This window comes from Vulpes vulpes, chromosome 6 (genome assembly GCF_048418805.1).
Source record: "Vulpes vulpes isolate BD-2025 chromosome 6, VulVul3, whole genome shotgun sequence".
Lineage (NCBI taxonomy): Eukaryota > Metazoa > Chordata > Mammalia > Carnivora > Canidae > Vulpes > Vulpes vulpes.
In genome coordinates, this window is record NC_132785.1 from 49,294,900 (window position 1) to 49,319,068 (window position 24,169).

The following is a 24,169-nucleotide window of genomic DNA, read 5'->3' on the forward strand; positions in this document are numbered from 1 at the left end:
GATGGATAGTATTAGAAAATTATAATTTTGCAGCTATCAGAGCAAAAATCAATTTAGGTACAAATCATCAATACACGAAGAATGGACTATTTATGTAATCTCAGAGTATCTCCCCACAAGATACTTTGCTTATTAATTACCAAAGGAAAAATAGTTAACTGTACAGTGGAGAGATTAGACACCAGCTTAACCCAGTTATAAGAATCAGTGTACCAGTAATGGACCAAAGACGCCATGGGCATGCCCTTAAAGGATACATCAGTTATATATTACAATAAAAAATCCAGGGGATCCCTGGGTGGCGCAGCGTTTTGGCACCTGCCTTTGGCCCAGGGCGCGATCCTGGAGACCCGGGATTGAATCCCACATCGGGCTCCCGGTGCATGGAGCCTGCTTCTCCCTCTGCCTATGTCTCTGCCTCTCTCTCTCTCTCTGTGTGACTATCATAAATAAATTAAAAATTTTTTTTTTAAAAATCCATAACTTTGGTCATAAAAAAAAAGCAGATAAACCCAATTTGAGAGACATTATATAAAATCCCTGACCCATATTCTTCAGTAGTGACATCACAAGCTGCTTCCAGTTAGAGACTAAGGAGGCATGTTAAGGACATGTCAGACATGATCCTAGACCATGCTCTGTACCAGGAAGAACTTCAGGTGAACAGACATGTTTGACTGACCTGGTGCAGTTGGACACTGGATTAGATCACAGTATTTATTTATTTATTTTTAAAGATTTTATTTATTCATGAGAGACACAGAGAGAGACAGAGAGAGGCAGAGACACAGGCAGAGGGAGAAGCAGGCTCCATGCAGGGAGCCCAATGTGGGCCTCGATCCTGGGTCTCCAGGTGGCGCTAAACCACTGAGCCCCCCGGGCTGCCCTAGATCAAAGTTTTATATAAAGGTTGAGTGTCTAGGATTTAGTATCTCTACGGACTGTGGTTAGAAAAGAGAATATTCTTGTTCTTAAGAAAATTAACATACTGAAGTACTACAGGGTAAAGGGACATGGTATATGCAGCTTCATCTCACATGTTTCAGGATAGCATGAGAGAGAGAGAGAGAAAGCAGCTGTGGCAAAGTTCTGGTGAGCTGAATGAAGAGTATTTGAGTTCTTGGTATTCTTGAAACTTTTCTATAAGTTTGAAATAATTTCAAACTAGAAAGTTAAAAAAAATATCCATCGAAGAAATTCAGAGCATTACAATAAGACTTTTAAATTTCCTTCTGTATATGTTGATTTCTTCTCATCCAATAAATCAAGGGCAGCATTCCAAAGCTGGTCACGCCATCCAGGCTGTCACCTGTCCTGTCCCCAGAGTCAATAAAGGTCACTCGGACCCAGGGCACCTGGTCTGGGCAGGGTTCCCACTGCTACCCTGGATTAGGCCACCATAAATGCCTTAGAAAGAAACTGGTTGAATATGCCTGATGAATTGATCTAACTTTTCCCCTCACAACTTCTCACTCAGACTGATCATTTTAGTAGCTTCTTAGGATGGAGAGGTGGAGGAAGGGGATGTTCTTTTCCACCTCCATTAGAGGATTGCTAGAAAAATGGTACCCCCATACATATGAAAATCCCAGTAACTCAGCCTTTGTACAATATATATGGTAACATTAAAAAATAAGCTAATACTCTCCAATTCAGGTAAAAAGAAGTAGAGTTCTGTTCTATTACTGCTTACTTGCCAGAACCGTGGGTCACATTCATCACAGAACAGCCGTTAACGGTATGAGGTATTTAAAGGTGAGATAGTTCTTAGTGTTGACATTTTGAAACAAAAGTGTCAGAACATGACAATAAGGAGAATGTGTGTAATTGAAGTCTTCAGGGTGCTTTAATGAATCATTTTCCTTGATCCTCCCAGAATGACAACAGGTTAACATGTTGTCAGAATCCGTTTCAATGGCATTTACTTCCCTGCTCTGATATGAAGAGATGTAAATATATCACAGGCTGTTTTTAACATAAACTTCTTTTTATTCATTGATTTTCTAAACCTTGTGTCTTGTGTTTTTGATTATCCCAAACATGGCTGTTACAGACTGTCATTTCATTAAAACACAGATCCTTCTCTGGGTGTTGCTTGTTGTGTAGACTCTTGGCTCTTCTTGTGATAGGTGTTAGCCAAACTGTAAAAAAAAAAAAAAAAAAAAAAAAAAGTTCTTGCCCTCAGGATGTTTATAATAACATTAAGAAATATACAGTTCGTGTATAATCTCTTGGTTAGTTTGTTGAGGCTACACACTATCTAAAATAATATTTGTTAGTAATGTAGTCAGCTTGAATGAACAAAACCTCTTTATGCTTCATTCTTCAATTAATCGTGCTATATCTTCTTTATTTAAATATCAGTCATGCGATTTTAATACATTCATTAAGAAACTTAATAATTTTCTAAACCAAGGACAATAAAAACGATTGAGGTTTTTCTGATGTAAAAAAAATACTTTAGGAATTTTAGTGAGAGTTCTTTAAGGTAGGAAAGCCAGGAATATTCTAAGGAAGAATGTGCATCTCTTATTAAATCTAGTAATAGTCAAACACAGGGCTATAGAAAAACTTTGCCACTTTTTTTTTTTAAAGGGACAATTTATTTATTTATTTATTTTATTTATCATAGTCACACACAGAGAGAGAGAGAGAGAGAGGCAGAGACATAGGCAGAGGGAGAAGCAGGCTCCATGCACCGGGAGCCCAATGGGGGATTCGATCCTGGGTCTCCAGGATCGCGCCCTGGGCCAAAGGCAGGCACCAAACCGCTGCACCACCCAGGGAATCCCAAAACTTTGCCACTTTTTCTGCTTATGTTCTTGTTAAGTTTCTGAATTTTTAGTTCTTCCCAACCTACTTTTATTATTTTTCAACTAGTGGATGGACTCAAAACACCTTTGCCAACTAACTAATTGGCCCTTGAAGATGCCATTCCAGTCCCTTTTAAGAATCTGTCAAAACCTAGCGCCACCCTGTCAAAACTCTTTATAATAATAAAATGTACTCAGCTGTCTATTATCTTAAAAAATAAGTATATACATTATTCTATTTCTCAAATGTCTATCTTAAAAATAAGTATATATGTTATTCCATTTCTCTTTCTTCTTTTTAACCAGTGATTTTCATTACACCTATACTCTAACAATGAAATTCTGTCCTGTAAGCATCCTATTTTTTTTAAATCAAAGGAGGAAAAAATCACTAAGTTTGTCTTTCCCAAAGCCCCCCAGTCTTAGAAAATGATGCTTCAGTTTATTCTTAATGGGATACACAAGAAAACTTGGACCAGGAAATTAAACAGGACTAATCCAGAGCTAGGGGAGGTAAAATGTTACAGATTTCAAGTCACCCCTCTTTTCCTCCTCATCAGCCAAGAATTATCACCTGTCTGTTCTGCGTCAGGCTGACCCCTGGGCTTGATTCATGAAATACAGAGATAAATACGGCATCATTTCATGCCCTTAATTGGTGCCGAGCCTGGTGTAGGGAGCCAGGCCTGGAGACAGCTCTAGCCCACTCTGCACAAGTGCCCCAGTACCATTGAAACTAAGAAAGGATTGCAGCATTGGGGCATGGGGGCAGCGGCATCTGTCTGCATGTGGTGTGGTGAAAAGTGCATTAAGTTTGGGGAAGCACAAGGGAGGAGTTTGGAGTGGAAGATGGCCCAAGGGCCCAGGCAGGCTCCCTAGGGTCCTGTAGTGGTGTGTGAACTTCCGCTTCTGCGTTGTAGGCACTAACGAACCATGGTAGGATCCTAAAAGGAAGTTACGTCATTGGGTTTCCCTGGAAGGTAGACTACACATGGAGGAAGGAGCATATTATAACTTCTTCCCTAACTGCCCAGGAAATGTGCTTAGAAGCGCTTATGAGACTTTTACCCTGAATAGCTATATGACCATTTAGTACACTTATGATACATGAGACCTGTCGTGTGGATTCCATTCTCATGTCGTCTGAACTATTCATTGATCCAAGTAGAGAGAGAATGGCTTTCAGCACAGAAGACACTTCAGTCTTAGCTGGTAAATAGCAAAATGCATTTAATCTGAGAGAATCTTAATTTTAGGTTCTCTTGTTCCCATCTCAGGAACCTTCACCGTCACTGTAAAAACCCACCTCAACCGTAAATACTCAGCCTTGTACAAACAATCCCCTCGTTAACATGCTGTTTATTTGGGAAACACTTTGTACTTCTCTGTGTATCTACAATTGCAGCAAGGGGGGAATTGGTCCAGCGGTGACCCAAGTTGTGTCTTTTTCCCTGGTGATGGTGAGCTCCGTGAGGGCTAGTACCATCTCTTCCTGTTTCCCACATGACACAGAGGGTTCCTAACAGTGGTGAGAGCAGGGCTGAATGTGAAGTTGTGGTCAAAAGAACACTTGTTTCTTTTGTTTCATTTTACAAATGTGTTAGAGAGTAGTATTATGTCAGACTTTTCCATCTGAATGCTTAGATTAGAAATAGGTTTTCTAAGAGAAATACCAAAGCTAAACGTGTTAGAATGAAATATTGCACGGCAATCAAATAACCAACTTTTTGGGCTGCCTAATTCTGTTGGGTATCCAAAAGATACAAGCACTGGAGCTCATCCAGTCTGTCATGAGGGTCTTCTCAGTACCAACGTCTAAACAAAGCAGAAATGCAAAAATAAGGGGCTTCTGGGCAGTCTGTAGCCAGGCAAAAGCATAAAATAACCAGTAACCATTCACTCAGCCAACAGGTGTCATCAAAGGGGTTCAGCATTTCTGAGGAGGAGGGGAGTGGTCAAGTGACAGCGAAAGAGATACCCAGGTGATCTGACACCACACTTGCAAGCCAGGTTGGGGGTGGGGGTGGCCATGAGGTAGGAGAGCCAGCTGGCCCCAAGCGGTAATGTGATTGTTACAATGAAGGGGAGAGAAGGGCGAGCCACTTCTCCCTGTGATTTTGGCCTGCTCATCCTGGCAGGGTGTGCACATGGCCCAGCTGCCTGCCACGAATGGGCAAGGCAGCATGGGATTGGGTCAGGCATCTTTCAGGTGGGCATCACTTCCTACAAGTATCAGAATTTGGGAAGTAAGAACCCTCAAAACCATTTGTTTTTGACACCCTAAGTTAAAGGGAAGTTAAAGAAAACCACAGTCTTACTTGAACAAAACAGTGTATTTCACTGCCATACATTTCATTGGAAAGAATGTCCTGCTTCCTTAGTGTCGAAAAGTAGTTGAATTGCAAGTAGAAGGCCAAAGTGGGATTTCATTTATTCCCTCGAGTAAGAATTATCTTGAGATAGTAGGCACACATGTCCCAATCATAAAGGATTTTTTTTTTAAAGGAAAGGAGAACTGATGCAGATTTATCTCCATGTCTATAGGTTTATTTTTCTTGTTTGGCAGGGTCTCTCTTTAGAAAGCTTATTATGGAAAACACATCGTGCCTTGTTTGCCTAAGCCAGTGCTCTCCTGCGCTGCCTGCTGCTGGTCAAGTTCCCGCACTCAGCTGGCCAAATGGGAGCCTCGGACCTTGACCAAGAGCCACTGGTAGAGTCACATGCTGCCGGGGGACCTTCCACACAGCTAGGCTAGATTCCAGGGCCAGCTTCCCCTTGCTGTCCGTTACATTGAATTATCTCTGAACCTTGCCTCGAGAAAGTTAGGTCTTCGGCTCCAGAAAACAGGCATTGGTGGTGTTCCCCTCAGGTACCTTCAGTTTTTATGAATCAGTGATGTGGAAGACAGGAAAGCCTAACACACTCTCTCTGGATGTTTACCCAACTATACCTGTTTGCTTTTTTTAAGATTTTATTTATTTATTTATGAGACAGAGAGAGAGAGAGAGAGAGAGAGGCAGAGACACAGGCAGAGGGAGAAGCAGGCGCCATGCAGGGAGCCTGATGTGGGACTCGATCCCGGGACCCCAGGATCACACCCTGGGCTGAAGGCGGCACTAAACCACTGAGCCACCTGGGCTGCCCTACACCTGGTTTTTTAAAGAAATTAGAAGGGTTATTTAGATGTTTAGAAACCCAGGTGAACTCTATTCTGATGTTTTGTGGTGAGAAGTTTTAGGCAGAAGCTTTCCTACGATGCACAAGCAGAAAGAGAATACTCACCGTGCTCCAAAGTGCAGAAGGAATGTTGAAAGAAATGTTTTCCAGAAAAGTTTACAGAGCATTTTTTAAGTTTCCCAAACTACTGCGAACGTAGCCAGGCCCAGACGGAACGAGACGCCAGGTGTGTCTGCCCGTGTCTGTGGTCTGTCTCATGGTCGTCTGCCATAGTGGCCTTGGTGTTTTACCAGCTTTATAATTTTGGCTGTTTATTAGTGGTCTTCCCCCGCCACACGTTCAGTTTGTTAAAGAACTTACATCACTAAACTGAAGCCCCTTCTCTAATCGCCACTGTGCCAGGCTCTGTGGTTCTGTGTCAGGGAGTCGGGGGGACACATGGCCGGCGTGGTCCCAGTCCCCGGGAGCTCATCTGCTGGGGAAGATGGACAGCGCCCGAGTCACAGACACTGGCTCACCGTGGTTACTTCACACAGACCCTTGGAGCCGCCGAGAGAGTCTCTGAATATTTGTTGAGTTAGTGACACTCCTATATGGTCACAACTCGATTTAAACTGATCGGGATGTATTTTCATATTTTTATCTAGTCAGGACGAAGAGATGTTACATTGATGTTTTCTCTTCCCTTGGACGTTCTAATAGCTGAACTAAAAGGGCAGGAAGCAGCCTGTAGAGGAAACAAATTGGGTTTTCAGTGTGATTTAATGTGTTTTGTGGCTAATATATATGCTTTGGATGGGGAAGGAGGTAGACTGAGTATCTGTAAATATCATTATTTATATAATCATCAGAATTGAATATTTGCCAGAATTTATACAAATGTAAAGTAAGGTTTTCTAAGAGTCACAAAAAAGGTAGGCTTTTGTTAGAATTTTTTTTTTAATTTATTCATGAGAGACACACAGAGAGAGAAAGAGGCAGAGACACAGGCAGAGGGAGAAGCAAGCTCCATGCAGGGAGCCCGACATGGGACTCGATCCCAGGTCTCCAGGATTACACCCTGGGCTGAAGGCAGACGCTCAACCGCTGAGCCACCCGAGCTGCCCTTGATAGAATTTTAAAAACGATTCTTCCTATCTTTTTTCCCTTACTTGGGCTCACCACATTAGATTTCTCAGGCCAGCTCTTCTGTGTGCTATTTGATCACTAGAAATAGGTAACAAAAATCATTCTTGCCTTCGTGTTTAAGCATGGCTGTTAGTAAGCTCCAGTAGGATGTGTATGTCAGGGTGGACTTTGCTGCGAGCCAGTGTTGTACCAGGTCCCTGGCCTCTGGGCATAGCTCAGGCCTGTCCCTCGATGGCAGTGACCAGGGGCTCCAGAGGGACTGACTCTTCTGCCCTGAGACCCTCCTCCCAGCCACTTGGGGCTAGCTGGGGTTCCTTGAAAACAAATCAGGGCTCCCTAATTGGTGTAATAGACACAGTAGTTCTTTGCCCAACAAAGGATATACACTGAGTAAAGTGAAAGCAGTTAAAGTGAACGCTAAAAACAAAACCTGAGAGTGGTTTTGTCAGGTTGTGGGAACCCTCTGAACTGAAGCCAAGAGGGTCAGAGGGAGGGACCCAACACCTGGGCCAGTCAGTCTTCAGGGGGGTGAGAATTCTCACCAGGGGCAGTGCCTACTGGGTACCTGTCAGATGCTGGTTACTAGGCAAGGCCCTTCACACATGTCGCCCACCGTGGCGATGCTTCAAGCCCACAGTTTTAGTTCCCTGCCTGGCTCACACGGTGCATATGTGGCGTGTGGGGCCTGACCCCAGAGCCTGGGCCCTGCCTGCCTGCTGATGGGCTTTCCCTACCCCCTCAGCAGCAGGGGCTGGGACGGTTCTCTTGCACTGAGGTCAGAGCTAACACAGCTGCCAGCCTTCTCTTTGTTTTTATTTTAAGGAGTTGTGAATCTTTGGAGTCCTGTCTGTATTTGCTTCTCTGACTACAGGTCATTGCAGGAGCTCATGCTTCAGGTGCTGATAAGCCTCTTCCTCAGACAGTGACAGAGCACACTGGCATTGGGCAAGCTGGCTAGAGGTCAAGGACAGGTCACTGCCACGGTGTTGCAGTTGTTACATTGTCATGTGATGGTGGAGCACCCAGGGGAGCTGTAGGCACCTGTTGTCTGTGTCACCAACCCGCTGCAGTTCAAACTCTGCTTGGGAACCTTGTACCACACCGGGAAGGGACGGCAGCGCCAGGCCTCCTTGTGGGCAGGGGAACCCCTCCGGGCACCGCCCCCCATTGGCAAATGGGAGCAGTTAAGAAGCCTCTGTCAGAACTGCTGTCTCCCTGCTTCTTGTCTTTTCTGCCTGGTTATTACCCACATTCTTAAGCTCAAGCATACAGTTTCACTTTCCCTTGGGTGTTTACTGTTTGGGACACTAGGAGAAACTTACAGATACACTTTTTTTTTTTTTAATTTTTATTTATTTATGATAGTCACACACACACAGAGAGAGAGAGAGAGAGAGGCAGAGACACAGGCAGAGGGAGAAGCAGGCTCCACGCACCGGGAGCCCGACGTGGGATTCGATTCCGGGTCTCCAGGATCGCGCCCTGGGCCAAAGGCAAGCGCTAAACCGCTGCGCCACCCAGGGATCCCCCAGATACACTTTTTTAGTGTAATTTTTACAGTTTTTTAAAAGAAGAACTATTAACATTATTTCTACTTTATAAGTTTTTTCATCTGGTTACAGTACAAGGTCATTCATCCAGGACCATTCTCCAATCACACTTGTTGTCTCACACCTAAAAATCGCAGGAAGCTCTGAAGTCAGCTTTGGCTAACAGGGCCTGATCGCCAGCCTTCAGAGGAGGCATGGCCAGGCGCTGCAACCTTATACGTACAGCCAACACGCTCTTCAGCAAAGACCTGTGAAAAACCCAGCCCGGTTGTTAAAACCAACGATGGCGCACGTGGGCTTCTTCATTTCTGAGAGAGCAAACTCAGGAGGAAGCCTCACATGCAGAGAAAGCTTTTCCCTTTGCGCTGACGTCACTTACGTTCCCTGGGACACCCAGGAGATCCCCTCTAGGGGGGCAAGTGCAGGGTCTGCATGCAGTCAGTACTGGTGCTCTGCCGTGGTGGTCTGTGCAGCCAGCCCACCGTCAGCACCTTTTGGACTCCAAACCAGATTCAGAGTCCCTGGACACAAGACTCAAGTACCAGCTGGAAGTTGTGGCCTAGCACCCTCACCTGCCACCAGTGTGGGTCTGGCTCACACGTCATCAGTTCCAGGTTGTGAATCATGATTTGTCAAACAAATAGATTTATTCCTGCTGGCTAGGTGCAAAGAAGCCGCCAGTCTTTAGCAATGTTTGATGTACTAAAGGTGACAAAGTTGTGGTGGTGAGTGTAGTGTTGGCCACACTGTTTGAAGTTGTTCAGAACAGCCATGTTGCTGGGCAGTGCTATTGTTTTCATGAATAACAGAGAGAAGGCGGGCAGAGCTGCCCTCATCCTCACTAAGCTCCATTAACTCCACTAAAGATAGTGGTTCTTAGCTAGAAGTAGGTGGAATAGACATCTTTAAGGGTTACTTCAATCCAGGTAATAACGTAGGAAGGATTGCCTCGGTTTGACACGCATCCAGCCCGAGTCCTGGAGCCCAACTCCCCAAGAGTGTGCTGGTCGGGGCAGAAAAAACAAGGCGAGTCATACTCAGTTTGAAATCCCCCCAAGGAAAGAGGAAAGTGTGGATTCTGGTAATCAAATGGCAAAATTGATGTTTCATGTCTGGCAGAGCCTAAAATAGATTATCAAACAGATGACTTGAGTGTTAAGAAGAGTGTTGTGGTCTGTAGGTACCAACCTGCTCCTGCTAACACAGGATGTCATCAAGACATCTAACTACATCTTGTCACTGTGAGAGGTACATCGGTGACAAGTGGAATGGATAGTTATAATATGAAGTGGGTTTTAAGCTGGCTAAAAATCTCTTGGTTCGCCAGTTGAGAAAGGGAGGCCTCTCGTGAGTTCTGGGCCACATCTTTGATTTTGCCTGCTTGACATTTTCAATAATCACATGAGTGACCTTATAGAGGTTTACTAATCAAATCTGGGGATGATACAGTTTTGAGGGAGCTGAGTAACTTGGAGACAACAGAATTTAAACTGAAATTAGTTTTTGGCTAGAAAATGGCCAGAGGACATTTAACGGAGGTCCATTAAGGGAGGTCCGTGAGGTCCTAAACCCAGAAGAGCACATAAAACTTCCACGGTAGGATATGCGAGGCCTGGCTTGGAGGCATTTCAGGTGAAAATACCGGAGTGTTTATAGCAGGCCCCAGCATACCTGGCCGCACACAAAGGAGCATGGGCACACGCATACACACGTGTGTGCACACGACAGGAGCACACCATGCCGTATGGAGGTTGCGACCCCAGGGCGGCGCAGCGGGCGAGCACTGCCGGGAGGGCCGCGAGAAAGTGACGAGTCCTGAAGCTCAGGAGTCGGTGAGGCAGCCACGGCCCTTCTCAGAGGGCGCACCACGGAGTGGCAGGGAGCAGCCCTCCCGACGGGTACGGGTGCAAGTCACAACCATGGCGAGCACAGGACGCAGGTCCTTGGAGCCGCAGGATGTCTCTGGGGTTCCTTCTCGTCTGGGAGATTGGGGCAGGGCCAGGCGCCCTGGAGCCCATGGATGAAGCGGAGCTAACCAGGCCAGGGATGAAGGAAGAGCCCCCGGGAGAGAAGGCACCGGCAGTCAAGGCGGCGAGGGCCCTGTCTGGGTGCTGCCCGGAGAAGTGAAGGTGGAGAGGGCAGGACGGCAGCCTTCAGACGTGCCAAGTGCTTCACCCAGAAAAGGGAATGGGGTTGTTTCCTGGTACTTCAAAGGGCAAAATTAGGACCTTTGAAGTCCCATGGGTGGTAACCCGTGAGAGGCAGATTCTTCTTCGATTGAGGAAGAACTTTCCATCTTGACCAGTGAGTGAGGAGTGCTTGTGACATTCTGGGGAAGGTGGTTCTTTCCTGGAGCCGGAAGTGAAAGCAGAAGAACCCTGCCACTCTGCACACTGCCTGTCGGCCTGGGGAGCGGAGCTGGCCATTGCCGGTGGCCCCCGGGGCTCTCCCGCGTGTGAGGGCCATGCCTGTCACTCGCCGACAGCCCTTTCCCAGGCCCGACGGTTCTTTAGAAAGCAGCTGTCGAGAGTCTCTGACCACAGCCCACAGTAAGAAACACCGTGCACAGCATGCATATGTGTGCATATGGAGAACTGAAATGCAGTTTTATGGAAGAAAGACCCCCACTACGTGCATATTTTAAACGCTAATCTTAACCCACTAAGTGTTGGTGACGCACTAAAGAGGGATCATAGCCTCAGTTTGAAAGATTCCAGCTAGAACTTGAGCTTCTGAGAAGTGCCCCCTGCCTCCTCTCTCTCCCTGAGGCTCCTGGAGGGACGAGGGCCCTGCCACCTGCTTGGCTCTGCGCTCCTTCCTCCCCCTCTTCCTCACTGCGGCCCCCCTGCCCACCCTGCTCACACACCCTGACTCCCCTAGCAGGGGAAGGAGGGCAGTAGCAGGCTTTTTCTTTCCATTTTGCCCAAGACATTAGAAATGGTGACTAAGTCTTCAGTCCACAAAAGCCTCTTTCACCCACATGTGAAAATCTCAACGTGTGTGTCATTTTTCATTACATATTATTGCAAATGTATATTTCAACATAAGTACGAAGAACAGATTCCTTTGGCTAGTTTGGGGTCATAAATATGTTTATAATACATCTCTAAATGCGAAAAAAGTTTACAAATAAACTTTAGTGGCACTGCCCACTCCATTAGAAATTGTATGTCAAAGTACAGGAAACCTCTGTATTCACAGGTTCAGGATTTGTGGTCAAGAAAATGCAAGCCTCCTCCTCCCTACCCTTGGTAACTTTAGCTACCTCCTCCGCCCCCTGCTTCTGCCTCAGGCCTCACCCCCCCTTTTTTGTGCATGCATTCTCTGCTGCTGCCCAGAGAGCCCCCACCACCACCAGGAACCTAGCAAATGTTACAACTCACATGAAAGGTTAATGAGGTATAGGCATCCAAAGGACACTTCTCTATGTGATTCCAAGAACCTGCACAGATTTTTGTGCAGCAAAAATCTGTGCCGGTGTTTGCCAGCATCAGAAATAATATTCAATTAAGCAACTGTTTACATGCACAAGGAAACATGCCTTGAGGAGTTGTTTGCAGGAATCAGATTTGATACTGAAGAAGTGTGAAAGTTGTGTGAACGGAGGGCTGCTTATACAGGCCAGCTTTCCAGGCAGCACCCCTTGGGCTCATCCACCCTCTGCTCGTTTTGACAGGTCACTTGACCCTTGGACGCTCATTGCTTGTCTCTAAAATAAGGATTAAATGAGATAATTATACTTATTAGCTATATGGTAAGCACTTTATGGCACATTATGCTGTGCCTCATCAAAATTTTTTAAAGATCAGATTTCAGACTGAAATGAAAATTAGGGGTTTTTAAAGAAACCTCTCCTACAGAACTCTCATGAGGAACATTATGGGGGCTGGTGGCTAAGTAGCAGAGTCTTCAACCTCATCAGATTTCTGGTTTTTCTGTTTTCAGGTTGCTCGGCTCATGGAGATGGGATTTTCTAGGGGTGATGCTTTGGAAGCCCTGAGAGCTTCAAACAATGACCTGAATGTGGCTACCAACTTCCTGCTGCAGCACTGAGGGTCCTGAGTGGTGGATAGAGACTGGCCAAGCTGCTGCCGCCCCCCCCTCAAGCGGGTGAGGTCCTGACCCTGAGGCAGCCTGGGGCCAGCACTGTCCTGGGCATGCGTCCTCCTGTGCTCTCATGGGCAAACGGTGGTCCCTGCCGCTCCTCCCTTCATTCCAAGGCCATTGCCTTCAAAAAAAAAGTCTCGAAAATAAGTTTGCCATTAAATCAGCATGTATTTTTCTATCTGCATTTTTTTAATGGGGCATTTTCCTTCGTTTGGTGAATCATCACTCATTCCTAATGTGTTTAAAATCCATTAAAACTGCAAATTTCTGTAAGCAATGGAATAGCACCCACAATGGGAAATTATTGCTAATGTAATATTCTTTCCACTGTAATGTGTCAGCCTACATTATATCCGATCATAAATCCCATGACAGGGGAATGTTATTCAGGAAGAACATGGCAAAATATTCCTTATGGACTATTTCTTATCACTATTTTTTCCCTCACATTTGCTTTCAAACCCCAGTGGCTGCTGGGTGTCACCTTTTCTAGGGGGTGAACAGCACAGATCTGCTGTACTCGGTCTTAGCCAGGCCTGAGCAAGGAAGGAGAAACAGAGAAGCAGATCCTACTCCCCACAGTTCCTGCCCATTTCATCCAGGGAGTATCTCTAACTCCTGCTCCTCCTCACTTCCATTAAAGAAAATAATAAGTTCTGATTCAAGGTTCTGGAATACTCTGTGAAACTTAACTGGGGTTCCTTTTGCTCAGAATATGTGCGGTTATCCTTCAGCCTGGGGGTGAAAACAGGACAGAGCAGGGGCTCCCTGGAGCAGTGTGGGGCCCAGCCGCTCTGGAGGCAGGAGCTCCCCAGCCCCGTGTGACCTGATGTCCGTGCCAGGCGGGGTGGACTGCCTGCAGAGGACACCGCCACAGGAAGGAGGGAGGCAGAGGGAGGCAGGGGTGGGCCTGGTGAGGGCCAGGGGATGGAAGCAGGGCAACTGTTAAGATCAAAGGCAATGATGTGACTCTTGTGTTCTGCAAAAGGAGCGGCAATGTATCAAATTGATGCAAATTTGGACAAGTGTAATACTTATAATAAAGTTTTTAATGTGTTTTACTTTGTGATATTTTTTATTAGACTTACCTAAATAAAACTTTGTTCTAGACTGTATAGTTTACCACCAAAATTCTTTAGTTTTTTGTTTTGCCAGTACTCATCTTTCTTCAGAAGATTTGGGTGCTTTTTTTGGAAGTGAGAAAAGCCCCTTTGTTCCTGTAAGATGGCCCCGTGAGGCCCCATCCTTGGGCTTGTTGGGGCCCTCAGGCTGCTCAGAATGGGGGTTGAGATGACTCTGGGAGCCCCACTGGTCCCAGTACAGGCCCTGACTTGATCTGAGTCTCCCTGCGTCGGGTGTAAGGACAGTCGACAGGCAGACCGTCCCCGGCTCCTTTCACAGACCAGTGAGTGGCTCATACAGGACAGGCTGCGAGTGCACTGAGGTGCGCTCGGGTACGAATGGCCGAGCCCGTCCGCGCCCCCGTCCCGGGAGCGCTCCCCCGTGTCGGGAGCTCCACCAGCTCCTGTGCGCCTTCTCCAACAGCTCTGCACAAGGCCAAACCAAACCGGAGGCAGAGGCGTCTCAGGGCCCAGGGCCCAGAGGCTGGGAAGCAGACAGCCCCCCTACGAGGACCCCAGCGTGCAGCCCTGATCAGAAGTGCCCAAGCACCCTGCGGTTCTGGTCAGTTTTCTGGGTCAGGCTTCTCTCCTAAATGGGATCACCTCTCAAAGGTCCTCGTCCTGCTGAAGGAGGAGCCTCCGCGCCCTCCGACTGACGACTGACAGGAGTATGATGGGGGGGGGTGGGCTATGACCGCAGGCACGCACCTGCTCAGGGGCAGAGTGGGAAGTCGCCCTCAAGTTCTCCCTGACCCCCAGCCTCTCTTCCAGCTGCCCATCTGTATCACGCACCTGCCAGACCCAGCTACTGCCCCACCCCTGCAGCTCATCTCGACCCCGACCCCCAACACGCCCCAACCCTGCACACGCATCTGACTCTTCAGTCTTGGGCACGATATTCTCTTGACCTCACTGGAGTTCCCATCCCTGGCCCGTGGCTCTTCCTGCAGATTTGACCCAACTGCAACCACTGATTGCAAGAGCTTGAAGAGCTTGATGGGATCCCTAGAGAAAAACCTTTTGTGTTCAATGCATAGTGACGCATGCCAGCGGGGGGCATCAGCGAGCCATGTGGTTTGGTTTCCCAAAGCCTAGAAAAGATCATGCAGACTTGGGACTTGATGAGAACAGTAGTAACAGATCTGGCCTAATTTTCAAACAAGCAGATTCCAGACTGAAAAGAGAAGGGAAGAAGGAAAAAGTCTATGGTGAACCACCCCGCTTTCCCCCTCTTTCCAAATTAAGGAAAGTCTGCCTCTGAAGTCCTGATTCATAAACCGAGGCTGAGTTTAGGATTAGAAAGTAAAAAAACAAAATTTCAGGGAAATGGAGTCCAAAATTGGGAACGCACACCCTCCAGGACCACTTAGGACTTTTTCTGAATCCCTGAGCTCAGGTTCCCGTGGCAGTGGTTCTTATGTGGCGATAAAAGGATCTCCAGTCCGAACTTGACTTTTATTTTACTCAGGTAGCTGCAGTGGTACTTAATTTGTGAGAATCAAAGGTTATTCTTCAGAATCCCCTAATCGCTGCAGCATGTTCGTAAAGGGACAGGCCAAGAATGTCAAACGGGCTTTCTGGCTCCGAGTGAAATTTTAGCTCTGAAAACCGCAGTCTTGCACGTGAGAAGACTCACCAGAATCCTGTGAACTTGCTAACCTGCTTGATATGGTCGTGTCTACGGAGGAGCCACGATGGCTGCGTGCTGGTGCCTAGACAGAGGTGGGATTTCAGGCAGAGGGGTGGGGAGGGGTGCAGCTGGCTTGGATCTGGAGGCGGAGGGAGTTTGCCTGGAGTCGGAGTTGGGTGACCACCAGGGAGGGGGGGAGTAGATCCCGAAAGAGGCAGGGATTAGAGACCTAGGTTGGGAGTCCTGCTCTGGGGATGGGGAGGAAGAAAGCGAAGGCAGGTGACAATACGGAGAGAGGAAAGAAGAGGGTTAATTTCGTGCATTTCTAGTGAGGGAGACGCTGGAGAGGAGGTGGGAATCCGGGGGAGGGGCCAGGATGGCGGTGCTGCAGGCCAGGGCCAGGGGAGAGGTCGGGCAGCCCAGCCATGGCGGTGCCAGAGCGGACGGGAAGGAGGCCAGGGGCCGTGTGTGCACCGGTCCAGGAAATGTGGGGAAGGAAGGGGCGGGAGGACGGGTCCTGGGCCAGCTGTAGGTCAGGGTCACTAAGACATGCGAGAGCCCCGAGCTCTAGGCCCCGGAAGGCGCGTGATCAGAACCGAGAACAGGGGTTGGCCTTGGCCTTAGGAACTGGGGAGGACGCTCTGTCCTCAGGACCAGAGGAAGGGGACAGTGAAAGGAGCTAGGTGAGTCGTAACATTGGAGCAAAGTTGAAGAAATTCGAGTGGCCATTTCTGGCTTCCTAACCAAAAGGAAGTGAGGAGGGGCCCCAGGTGGGGCTGGGGGCTGGAGGAGCATTGCTGAAGGCCTGTTACATACACAGACTCTGTATCGGCCACTTGAGGCCCCCTGAGCGGGGCTTGCAGAGCCCTAAGAGATGCAGACAGAAATTCAGGCAGTCCCAGCCCAGCTCCCCTGCACCGCCCCTCCCAGGGCCTTCTGGACCCACGACCCACGACTCTGCCCTCTCCCTGCTCTGAGCTGCCCTGGGGTCTGAGGAGACTGGGGGCGGGGGGACTCCTGAGGATGAGTAGGGCACAGGGGTCTCCTGGGGCCACCCCAATGCTTCCAACCCCTAGATGCCCCCCCACCCCTCACCCAAACATACGGGTGCCTTGGGGGCCCTGGGATCACTCCAAGGCCGGCAGGGAGGTGTCCCCCAGTGGCCAGACCCACATATCTCAGGGCCTCCACCTGGCTGCCGCAAAAAGAGAAGCAACAAACGGATTGCAGGGTGACCCAGTAACCTCCAGTGGTTGACCTCCAGAACCCCCACATCTGGGCCCAGGCTTGGAAGGAGCCCATTCAATCTGACTTCTGCCACTTGGCCCAGACTCCTTAGCAACCCCCGTACCCCCAAGGCTTCCACAAGCAAAGCTGCACCCCCGCCCCATGTGGTATCTTAACTTTACGCAGCTCACACACCGGTCAGAGGAGCAGAGAACATGCACCTGCTTCCAGCCTACATTTTATAGTGAGGACATGGGGTCAGAAGGAGCCAGGAGCAGGGACAGGGCAGGATGGACTTGAGGCTAAAAGCAGCCTTCTTGCCCTGCCCGCCAGGTCCCTGCCTCAACCCTGGACTCGGCCGCCCCCACTCTCCTCCCAAAGTTAGCGTCTCTCCCTGGGGCTGCTGCAGCCTGGGGCCCTGGGCTCTGGCGTCCTGCTGGGGAATTCAGCACCCCTCCTCGCCCCCCTGCAACCTGCAGGGGCAGCAGAGGGAGAGAAGGAAAAGATTCATCCATTCAACCTCCAGACTTTCCACCTTGGGCGGCCCTGGCTGCCAGATTCCTGCCCTGCTCCCCCACCCCCACCCCGCTCTGACCAGCTCTGGGTCCGCTGGACCCCCCTCCTGGTCCTGCTGTCTTGCCATCTGCACCAAGAGGGAAATGTCTGAGGGAGGCTGCAGGAAGCATGAGGCATGAGGCCGGGATTCCTCCACGGGCCAGAGTTGTCCTTTCAAATCACAAAATGTGCCCAAAGCCACGTCCACCTAGTTCTCCCCCACTCCCACGTGCTCCTGAGGAACTAAGGTGCTCTCCTGACGCTGCACAACCTCGGGATGGGGTCGCTGCAACTTTCCAAGAGCGCTGCTGGGGGCGGAGCCGTCTCTCCCTCCCCGAGGTAAGAGGTAAACGGCATTAAGGACAGGTCCCCTTTGCGAAGGTGGCCGGGTGGAACCCAAGCAGCAGACTGGATTCAATGCCTTTGGGATCTTTAAACAGAGGCTGTGGGTTCCCGTGGGCCTGGCCCCTGGAGCCCTAGTCTGCATTTAGCCCTTGGGTTAAGTGCGCAGCGGGCAGGTCGTCCCCCCCTAGGCCGGGCTGTAGAGGGGAGGAGGGATCAGGAGGCGGCAGGGAGCACCCAGGGTGGGGGCCCCTGTGCTGGTGGGGAAGGGGGCCCAGCTCCTTGCTCCTCGTCCCCAGGCTCCTTCCGAGTTGTGCTGTGTCCCCAGGTGGGGGAAGCACCCAGCAGCCTGGTTGGCTGACTTTTCCGTCTTAGGTTTATTCACGGGGGACCGTGGTCGGTTTTGCTCTTTTGTTGTCTCAACAGCTGGTTGCACAGAGATTTCATTGTAAGAGCACGTAATGATGTCCGCCAGGAGCGCCGCGTCGTGTGGACGGCCGGCCGGCCTCGTACGATCTGTGCAGATCTTGCAAAGCCCTGCGTGTATCCTGAACTAACCTCATCTTTCATATGCATGAAGCCGCGAGGGTCACAGAGGTCCTTCCAGAATAGGCCAAGTCTTTGCACGCCAATGGGTATGGTGGCTGAAGTGTTGCCCCCTCAGCAGGTGGGGGCCGTGTGGTGTTTAAATCTGCACAAATCGGGCGCCTGGGTGGCTCTGTCGGTTGAAGTCTCTGCCTTCGGCTCAGATCATGATGATCTCAGGGTCCTGGGATCGAGCCCCATGTCAGGCTCCCTGCTCAGCCAGAAGCCCGCTGCTCCCTCTCTCTCTGCTCATGCTCTCGCTCTCTCTCTCTCTCTCTCTCAAATAAATAAAAATCTTTTTAAAAAAATACATCTGCACAAAGATGGATGTGATGTCAGCGTCTGCTGCTGCCTTACGGGCCTGTTCAAAGGGCGGAATGAACTTATTTTGCTTAAACACAAAAGCCAAGCGAACAATCAGAAAAGCCAGCCGCCTGAGCAGAGTGGGCGCGGGAGGCCAGCCCTTGTTCTGCCTGGGAGGAGACAGCCCGAATGAGGACGGAGCATCAGATAAAGCCAAATACCCGCTCCCAGCCTCAAATAAAGACACATTTGAGGATGCAATTGTTCTGAGGCTGAGGAAGGAAGTAGAGAGGGCACGGGGCCTACAGAGAGGCTGTTTTACTGTTGTTTCTAATCTTACATAGATTCTGTATGTGCGCCTTTGTGTTATGAAATAGTCAATAAAAAGCTGAAAGCCTCCAAAGAAATCTTGCATCCCTCTTATGGGCTTGCAGACTTCTTCCAGAGGTTCAGCCTGGGCGGCTTCGCACCCCACCACACGTCAGGAGCCCCCCAGAGCCCCACCACTGGAATGTGACTGCAGCCTACGGGGCACTAGAACCCAGGAGGACTTCTCATACCCGCCCCCCTCGTTTCAGTTTCTGGCCCAGCTGGGGCTGGGGGCAGAACACAGCATTTGCTCAGGACTCACCATGGATTCTGGCGCTTTCCAGGAGATTCCTGCATGGTCTCAAACCTGAGTCTTCCTGTCCAAAGCAAGTAGATGTCCTCAAAGAGCACCAGACCCAAGCCACCCCTGGACTGTGGCGTCCGGCCTGGGCTTGTGCTTTAGGTGGAAATTCATCCACCTCAGTCCTTGCATATGCCCCCAGCCTAGCCACGTGGACTCTAGAACCATCCACCTCAGGGCAGTGCAGGGTACAGATCCACGGGAACCAAGAGAGGGGCTGGTTCCTGGGGCCTGGCATCTGGGGCAGGGAACCCGTAGCCAGGAACGGGAAGCAGCATTTCCCACAGGCCCAGCCCTCTAGGTCATGCTGTGGTGCACCTGACTGCTAACCAGCAATTCTCCTGAGCCAGGGATCCTCTGCTGGGTGCCTCCTGGCACCGAGGGCTGAAATTACCATAATAAGCCCCCTGTGGGCAAGGGCTGTGCTATCAGCTCCACCCCAACTTCCTCCATATGCCCCAGGCATCCAATGAGTGAGTGAGTGAGTGAGTGAGAGTGAGGACGCAATATTAAAATACAATCTCTAGAGATGCCCAGCTGGCTCATGGAGGGATGCCCAGCTAGCTCAGTTGGAAGAGCAGGAGGCTCTTGATGGGGGGGATTGTTAAGTTTGAGCCCCACACTGGATATAGAGATTACTAAGAAGTAAAATCGTTTTTTTTTTTTTAAAGAATGCATTGTTTACACACTAAAATAAAATAAAATAAAATAAAATAAAATAAAATAAAATTTCTGCCCTCTAAGAGAATGGCCACTATTTTTAGTACAGATGGCCCAGAAGCTGTCCCGTCCAAGCGGGGCACTGAGAGTTATTTGGTGAACACTGGAAAGAGACATCAACAGCTGAACCTATATATGAGTATATATGTGTATGTCTGTAGAACCCATATTTTACATATTTTAATTAATGCATGTCAATGTAATTCACCAATCTTCTGGTGTTGATGTAGCTAAGCCCGTTTTTTGTTGTTTTTTTTAAGATTTTATTTATTTATTCATGAGAGACACACACAGAGAGAGAGGCAGAGACACAGGCAGAGGGAGAAGCAGGCTCCCTGCAGGGAGCCCAATGGGGACTCGATCCCAGGACTCCAGGATCACAACCTGAGCTGAAGGTAGAAGCTCAATCACTGAGCCACCCAAGTGCCCCCGCTTTTTAAAAAATTATAGTTGTACTGGTTAGAAACTTGTGTCTTTCATAATCCACAGTCATATGGCATGGTTTCTGAGTGCCACTTTGGATCTCTGTCCCAGCTCGCACGAGAGCTCAGTGAAGCAATGAGAGTGCATCATCCCGGATTTTTTTTTTTCATCCCGGATTTTTTACCTTTATCTAATGTCTTAGAATTGTCACGCTCACACCCATTTGGAAGCAGGCTTGCTTTTGTTAGCACCTTACCTCCATCAAATGTTCTAAAGCATTCCCCGCCACTCTAATAAAAACAGCTCCTTTTCTCCTATGTACTTTATAAGTTTACATGATAATTAGATTCTTTGATTTTGGTAACAGTTCACATGAGAAGCTTTGGGAACACAAGCAGCTGTTTCTCAGTGAGCACAGCACACCCCTTGTGGGGACGGAATACCACGGACTGGAGCAAGGCCACCGGGCCCCGTCCCCTGCCCATCTGCCCCTGAGCTAGCTCAGTGGGATCTGCTGAGAGAATTTCCATCGTTGGCTACAATTGTGGAGAATAGTGCAGAGAGTCATTCACCTTGGGAGAATCGCCAAAAGGGGTCCCCCAAAGGGTAGCGTTAAGGACATTGAGGGACCTCTGCCCCTGATTTCTTATTCTACTCACAGAGTTTGGTCTCCCATCTCTGGGGGGCCGCACAGTAGCCCCTTGGTGGCCCCCAAGCCCCTGTCCCCATCCAGCTCTCCCCTCCTCTGTCCCTCTCTCCTGGGGTTTCTGTCCCCAGCATCGTGGCAGCCAGGCTCCACACCGGGCCCTGTTCTCCCAGACTAGAGAGTGGCCACCAGCCAGAGGCGACACTGGCTATGGAAGTCAAGCCACCCACAAGGGACACATAGGCCGGGAGAAGCTGCTGAAGATGCACCAAGGCAGATGCCGGCAAAGCCCGTGTGCTCCCGGACCCAGAGCCAGGCTTACCGGTCTGAAGGGCTCACCCACAGGCGTCACCCGGATCTCAGGGCAGGAAGGACGTCAGCGATCGTCTTGACTGATGTCCTCTGCTGCCACGAGAAGCCAAGTTCCAGAACTGCCCATGTGTCACTGCAGGACACTGGCCCCCGAATTCTGTGAGGTCCCTGTCCAAAGGGGACGGGACAGTGCGGGACAGTGGGGGGCGAGCCTCGGAAGGGCGGGAGGCACCAGGCAGGGCTCTCCACGGCGCTTCCCCGGCAAGGTGCCTCCGGGCCCGGACCTGTCGCCCCCCGCAGCGACCGGTGGGCTGCGCTGCCCAGCCAGGGGACATAAGAGGCTACATGCGAGGACTTTACTACTGCTCCCTTCTCAGTCACATCCCCACATGCACACCAGAACCTTCTGTGACTCTAAGAGATGAGCACTTGGATAAAACAACAGATAAGATTAACGAATTCTGCAGAAAGTTTGACAGAGCAGGGCAGGTGAGCGAGCTGGAAAAACCATCTTTAGGCCGTAGGACGAGCGTGGGGGCCCCACATGAAAGTTCCTCCATAAATGTGGGTCACCAGCTTGGCCTGGGGATGATAAAGCATCTGGGAACCACGTGGCATGTGGGGCCGTGAGCCGGGGTGCCGGGGCGCACCCGCCCTGCCCACGTCTCCACCGCTGGCATCGCCCCCGCGCGTCACCTGCCCTGGAAGGCACAGCCGGCGGCTTCTCTCCGGCACAAATGCCGCGCTCGAGTGAGGCAGGACACCTCCAGCTCCGGGGTCGGGGGTCCTGGAAAAATAAGCGGGAATAATAACATCTGCTGGATTTTGGCTTCTCTCATTCTTTCAACACGTAGGAGGAGGTGTGAAGTCTGAAGAAGAGAGCAGAAGCCCTTTACTTTGCTGAACTGCGGTGGAAAGATGGGGAACACCAGGTGGGTTTGCGGGGCTGCCGTAGCTAAGGTCCCCGCACGGGGACCCAACAGCCGAGGTGGGTTTCGGCGGAGGAGGAGGCTGGGCGGCTGAGACCGGGAGGTGGGCAAGGGTGCTTTGTTCCCAGGCCTCCCTCCTGGGCCGCCTGTGTCTTCGCGGGGTCCTGCTTCTTGTGCCTTCCTGCGTCCCAGTGTCTCCTCAGGACAGCCATCCATCGCTATAGGGCTCACACTAAACTCTCCACTGCAGACTGTCCCCGAGGGCAGTCCCATTGGCAGGTGCGGGGGTTAGGACTTCGACATGAATTTTGGTGGGACGCAAAGCATCCTGTAACGAATCCCTTGAGGACAGAATGAAGGACACTCCTGCTGGGGACTGACCCTGGGCGCCCCACTCCGCAGCGGTGATGATGCTGACAGCGGCGGGGACAGGAAGGAGGCAGGTAACTGGGGCGGCCATCACCTCCCAGCCCAGTGGCAACCAGGCCAGCGAATAGGCTGGGGAGGCAGCGGGCATGTGGGGAACACGGGCTGGACAGGCGCCACCCCGCAGGCCTCCCTGCCCGCACCGCCCGGGGCCGCGGGGCCTGCTTCCTACACCTACACCGGTAAAAGGCGTATTACGGCAATATTCTTCATGCATTTTGATACTACTAATAGGCTATCCTGATTTTAAAGATGAATACTAAGCGGGGGCTCGGGGGGCTGCCTGGGTGGCTCAGTCGGTTAAACGTCTGCCTTCGGCTCAGGTTCTGATCTTAGAGTCCTGAGATTGAGCCCCACATCAGGCCCCCCTGCTCAGCAGGGAGCCTGCTTCTCCCTCTGTCCCTCCCCACTTGTGTGCATGCTCTGTCTCTCTGTCTCAAATAAAAATAAAATCTTTTTATTAAAAAAAATTTTTTTTAAATAGCTTATTTATTTATTCATGAGAGACACGCAGAGAGAGAGAGGCAGAGACACAGGCAAAGGGAGAAGCAGGCTCCATGCAGGGAGCCCGGCGTGGGACTCGATCCTGGGTCTCCAGGATCATGCCCTGGGCTGAAAACGGGGCTAAACTGCTGAGCCACCCGGACTGCCCTAAAATCTTTTTAAAAAAAGAAAATGAATACTAAAGAGTCTGACATATTTAATGTCATGTAGTTGCCCTGGCTGACCTTGGTCAAGAAATATTCCCACGACACCTAGACACCTGTCCATTTATGCATGTACCTCTGCATCCCCTGGTCCTCCTTCTCTCCTCTTAAAAAGAAAAAAAAAAAAAAAGGTTTTAAAATGGTGAACTTCCAGGCACCTGGGTGGCTCAGTCAGTTAGGTATCTGACTCTTGATTTTTTTTAAAGATTTTTATTTATTTATTTATTCATGAGACACACAGAGAGAGAGGTAGAGACATAGGCAGAGGGAGGAGCAAGCTCCCTGTGGGGAGCCCGATGGGGGATGCACTGACTAAAGACAGATGCTCAACCACTGAGCCACCCAGGTGTCCCTGACTTTTGATTTTGACTTAGGTCTTTATCTCAAAGTCGTGTGTTCAAACCCCACACTCACAGTGGAGCCTACTAAAAAAATTAAAATTAAATAAATAAAATAAAATGGTGTGTTTCACCAGAGACTCTTCTCCATTGTCTCCTCTGTCTTGTGTATCTTCACTATCAGCCTCTTCTCTGATTCTTTCCCTTCTAGACTGAAGCCATAACAATTTCTATCTGGTTAGAAAAAAAAAAAAATCCCATCCCTGATTCTTGAAGACCAGTCTCTTGAGATGTGCTTGTACACCTGCTGACCCTGAGGTCTCCTCAGCCTGCTGCCATCTGGCTTCGGTCCCCCCGGCCAGGTTTTTGCCAAATGCAAGATCACTCCTCAGGCTGCTAGTCATTTCCTCCTCGTTCCCTCACCTCTCTTGGATTTTGTAACATGTCCTCTCAGTTTTCC

General features: G+C 49.7%; 1 protein-coding gene across 2 annotated transcripts in view; it reads left to right on the forward strand.

Annotated features, from left to right (window-relative positions):
• UBAC2 (UBA domain containing 2) overlaps window positions 1–13,836 on the forward strand; it is a 176,493-nt gene extending 162,657 nt beyond the window's left edge. For both annotated transcript variants that reach the window (XM_026003686.2, XM_072760935.1), the window contains one exon: window positions 12,614–13,836. In XM_026003686.2, coding sequence (XP_025859471.2) covers window positions 12,614–12,721 — 108 coding nt within the window. In that variant the 3' untranslated portion in view covers window positions 12,722–13,836. The remainder of the gene's footprint in view (window positions 1–12,613) is intronic.
• The last annotated feature ends 10,333 nt before the right edge of the window (window positions 13,837–24,169 follow it).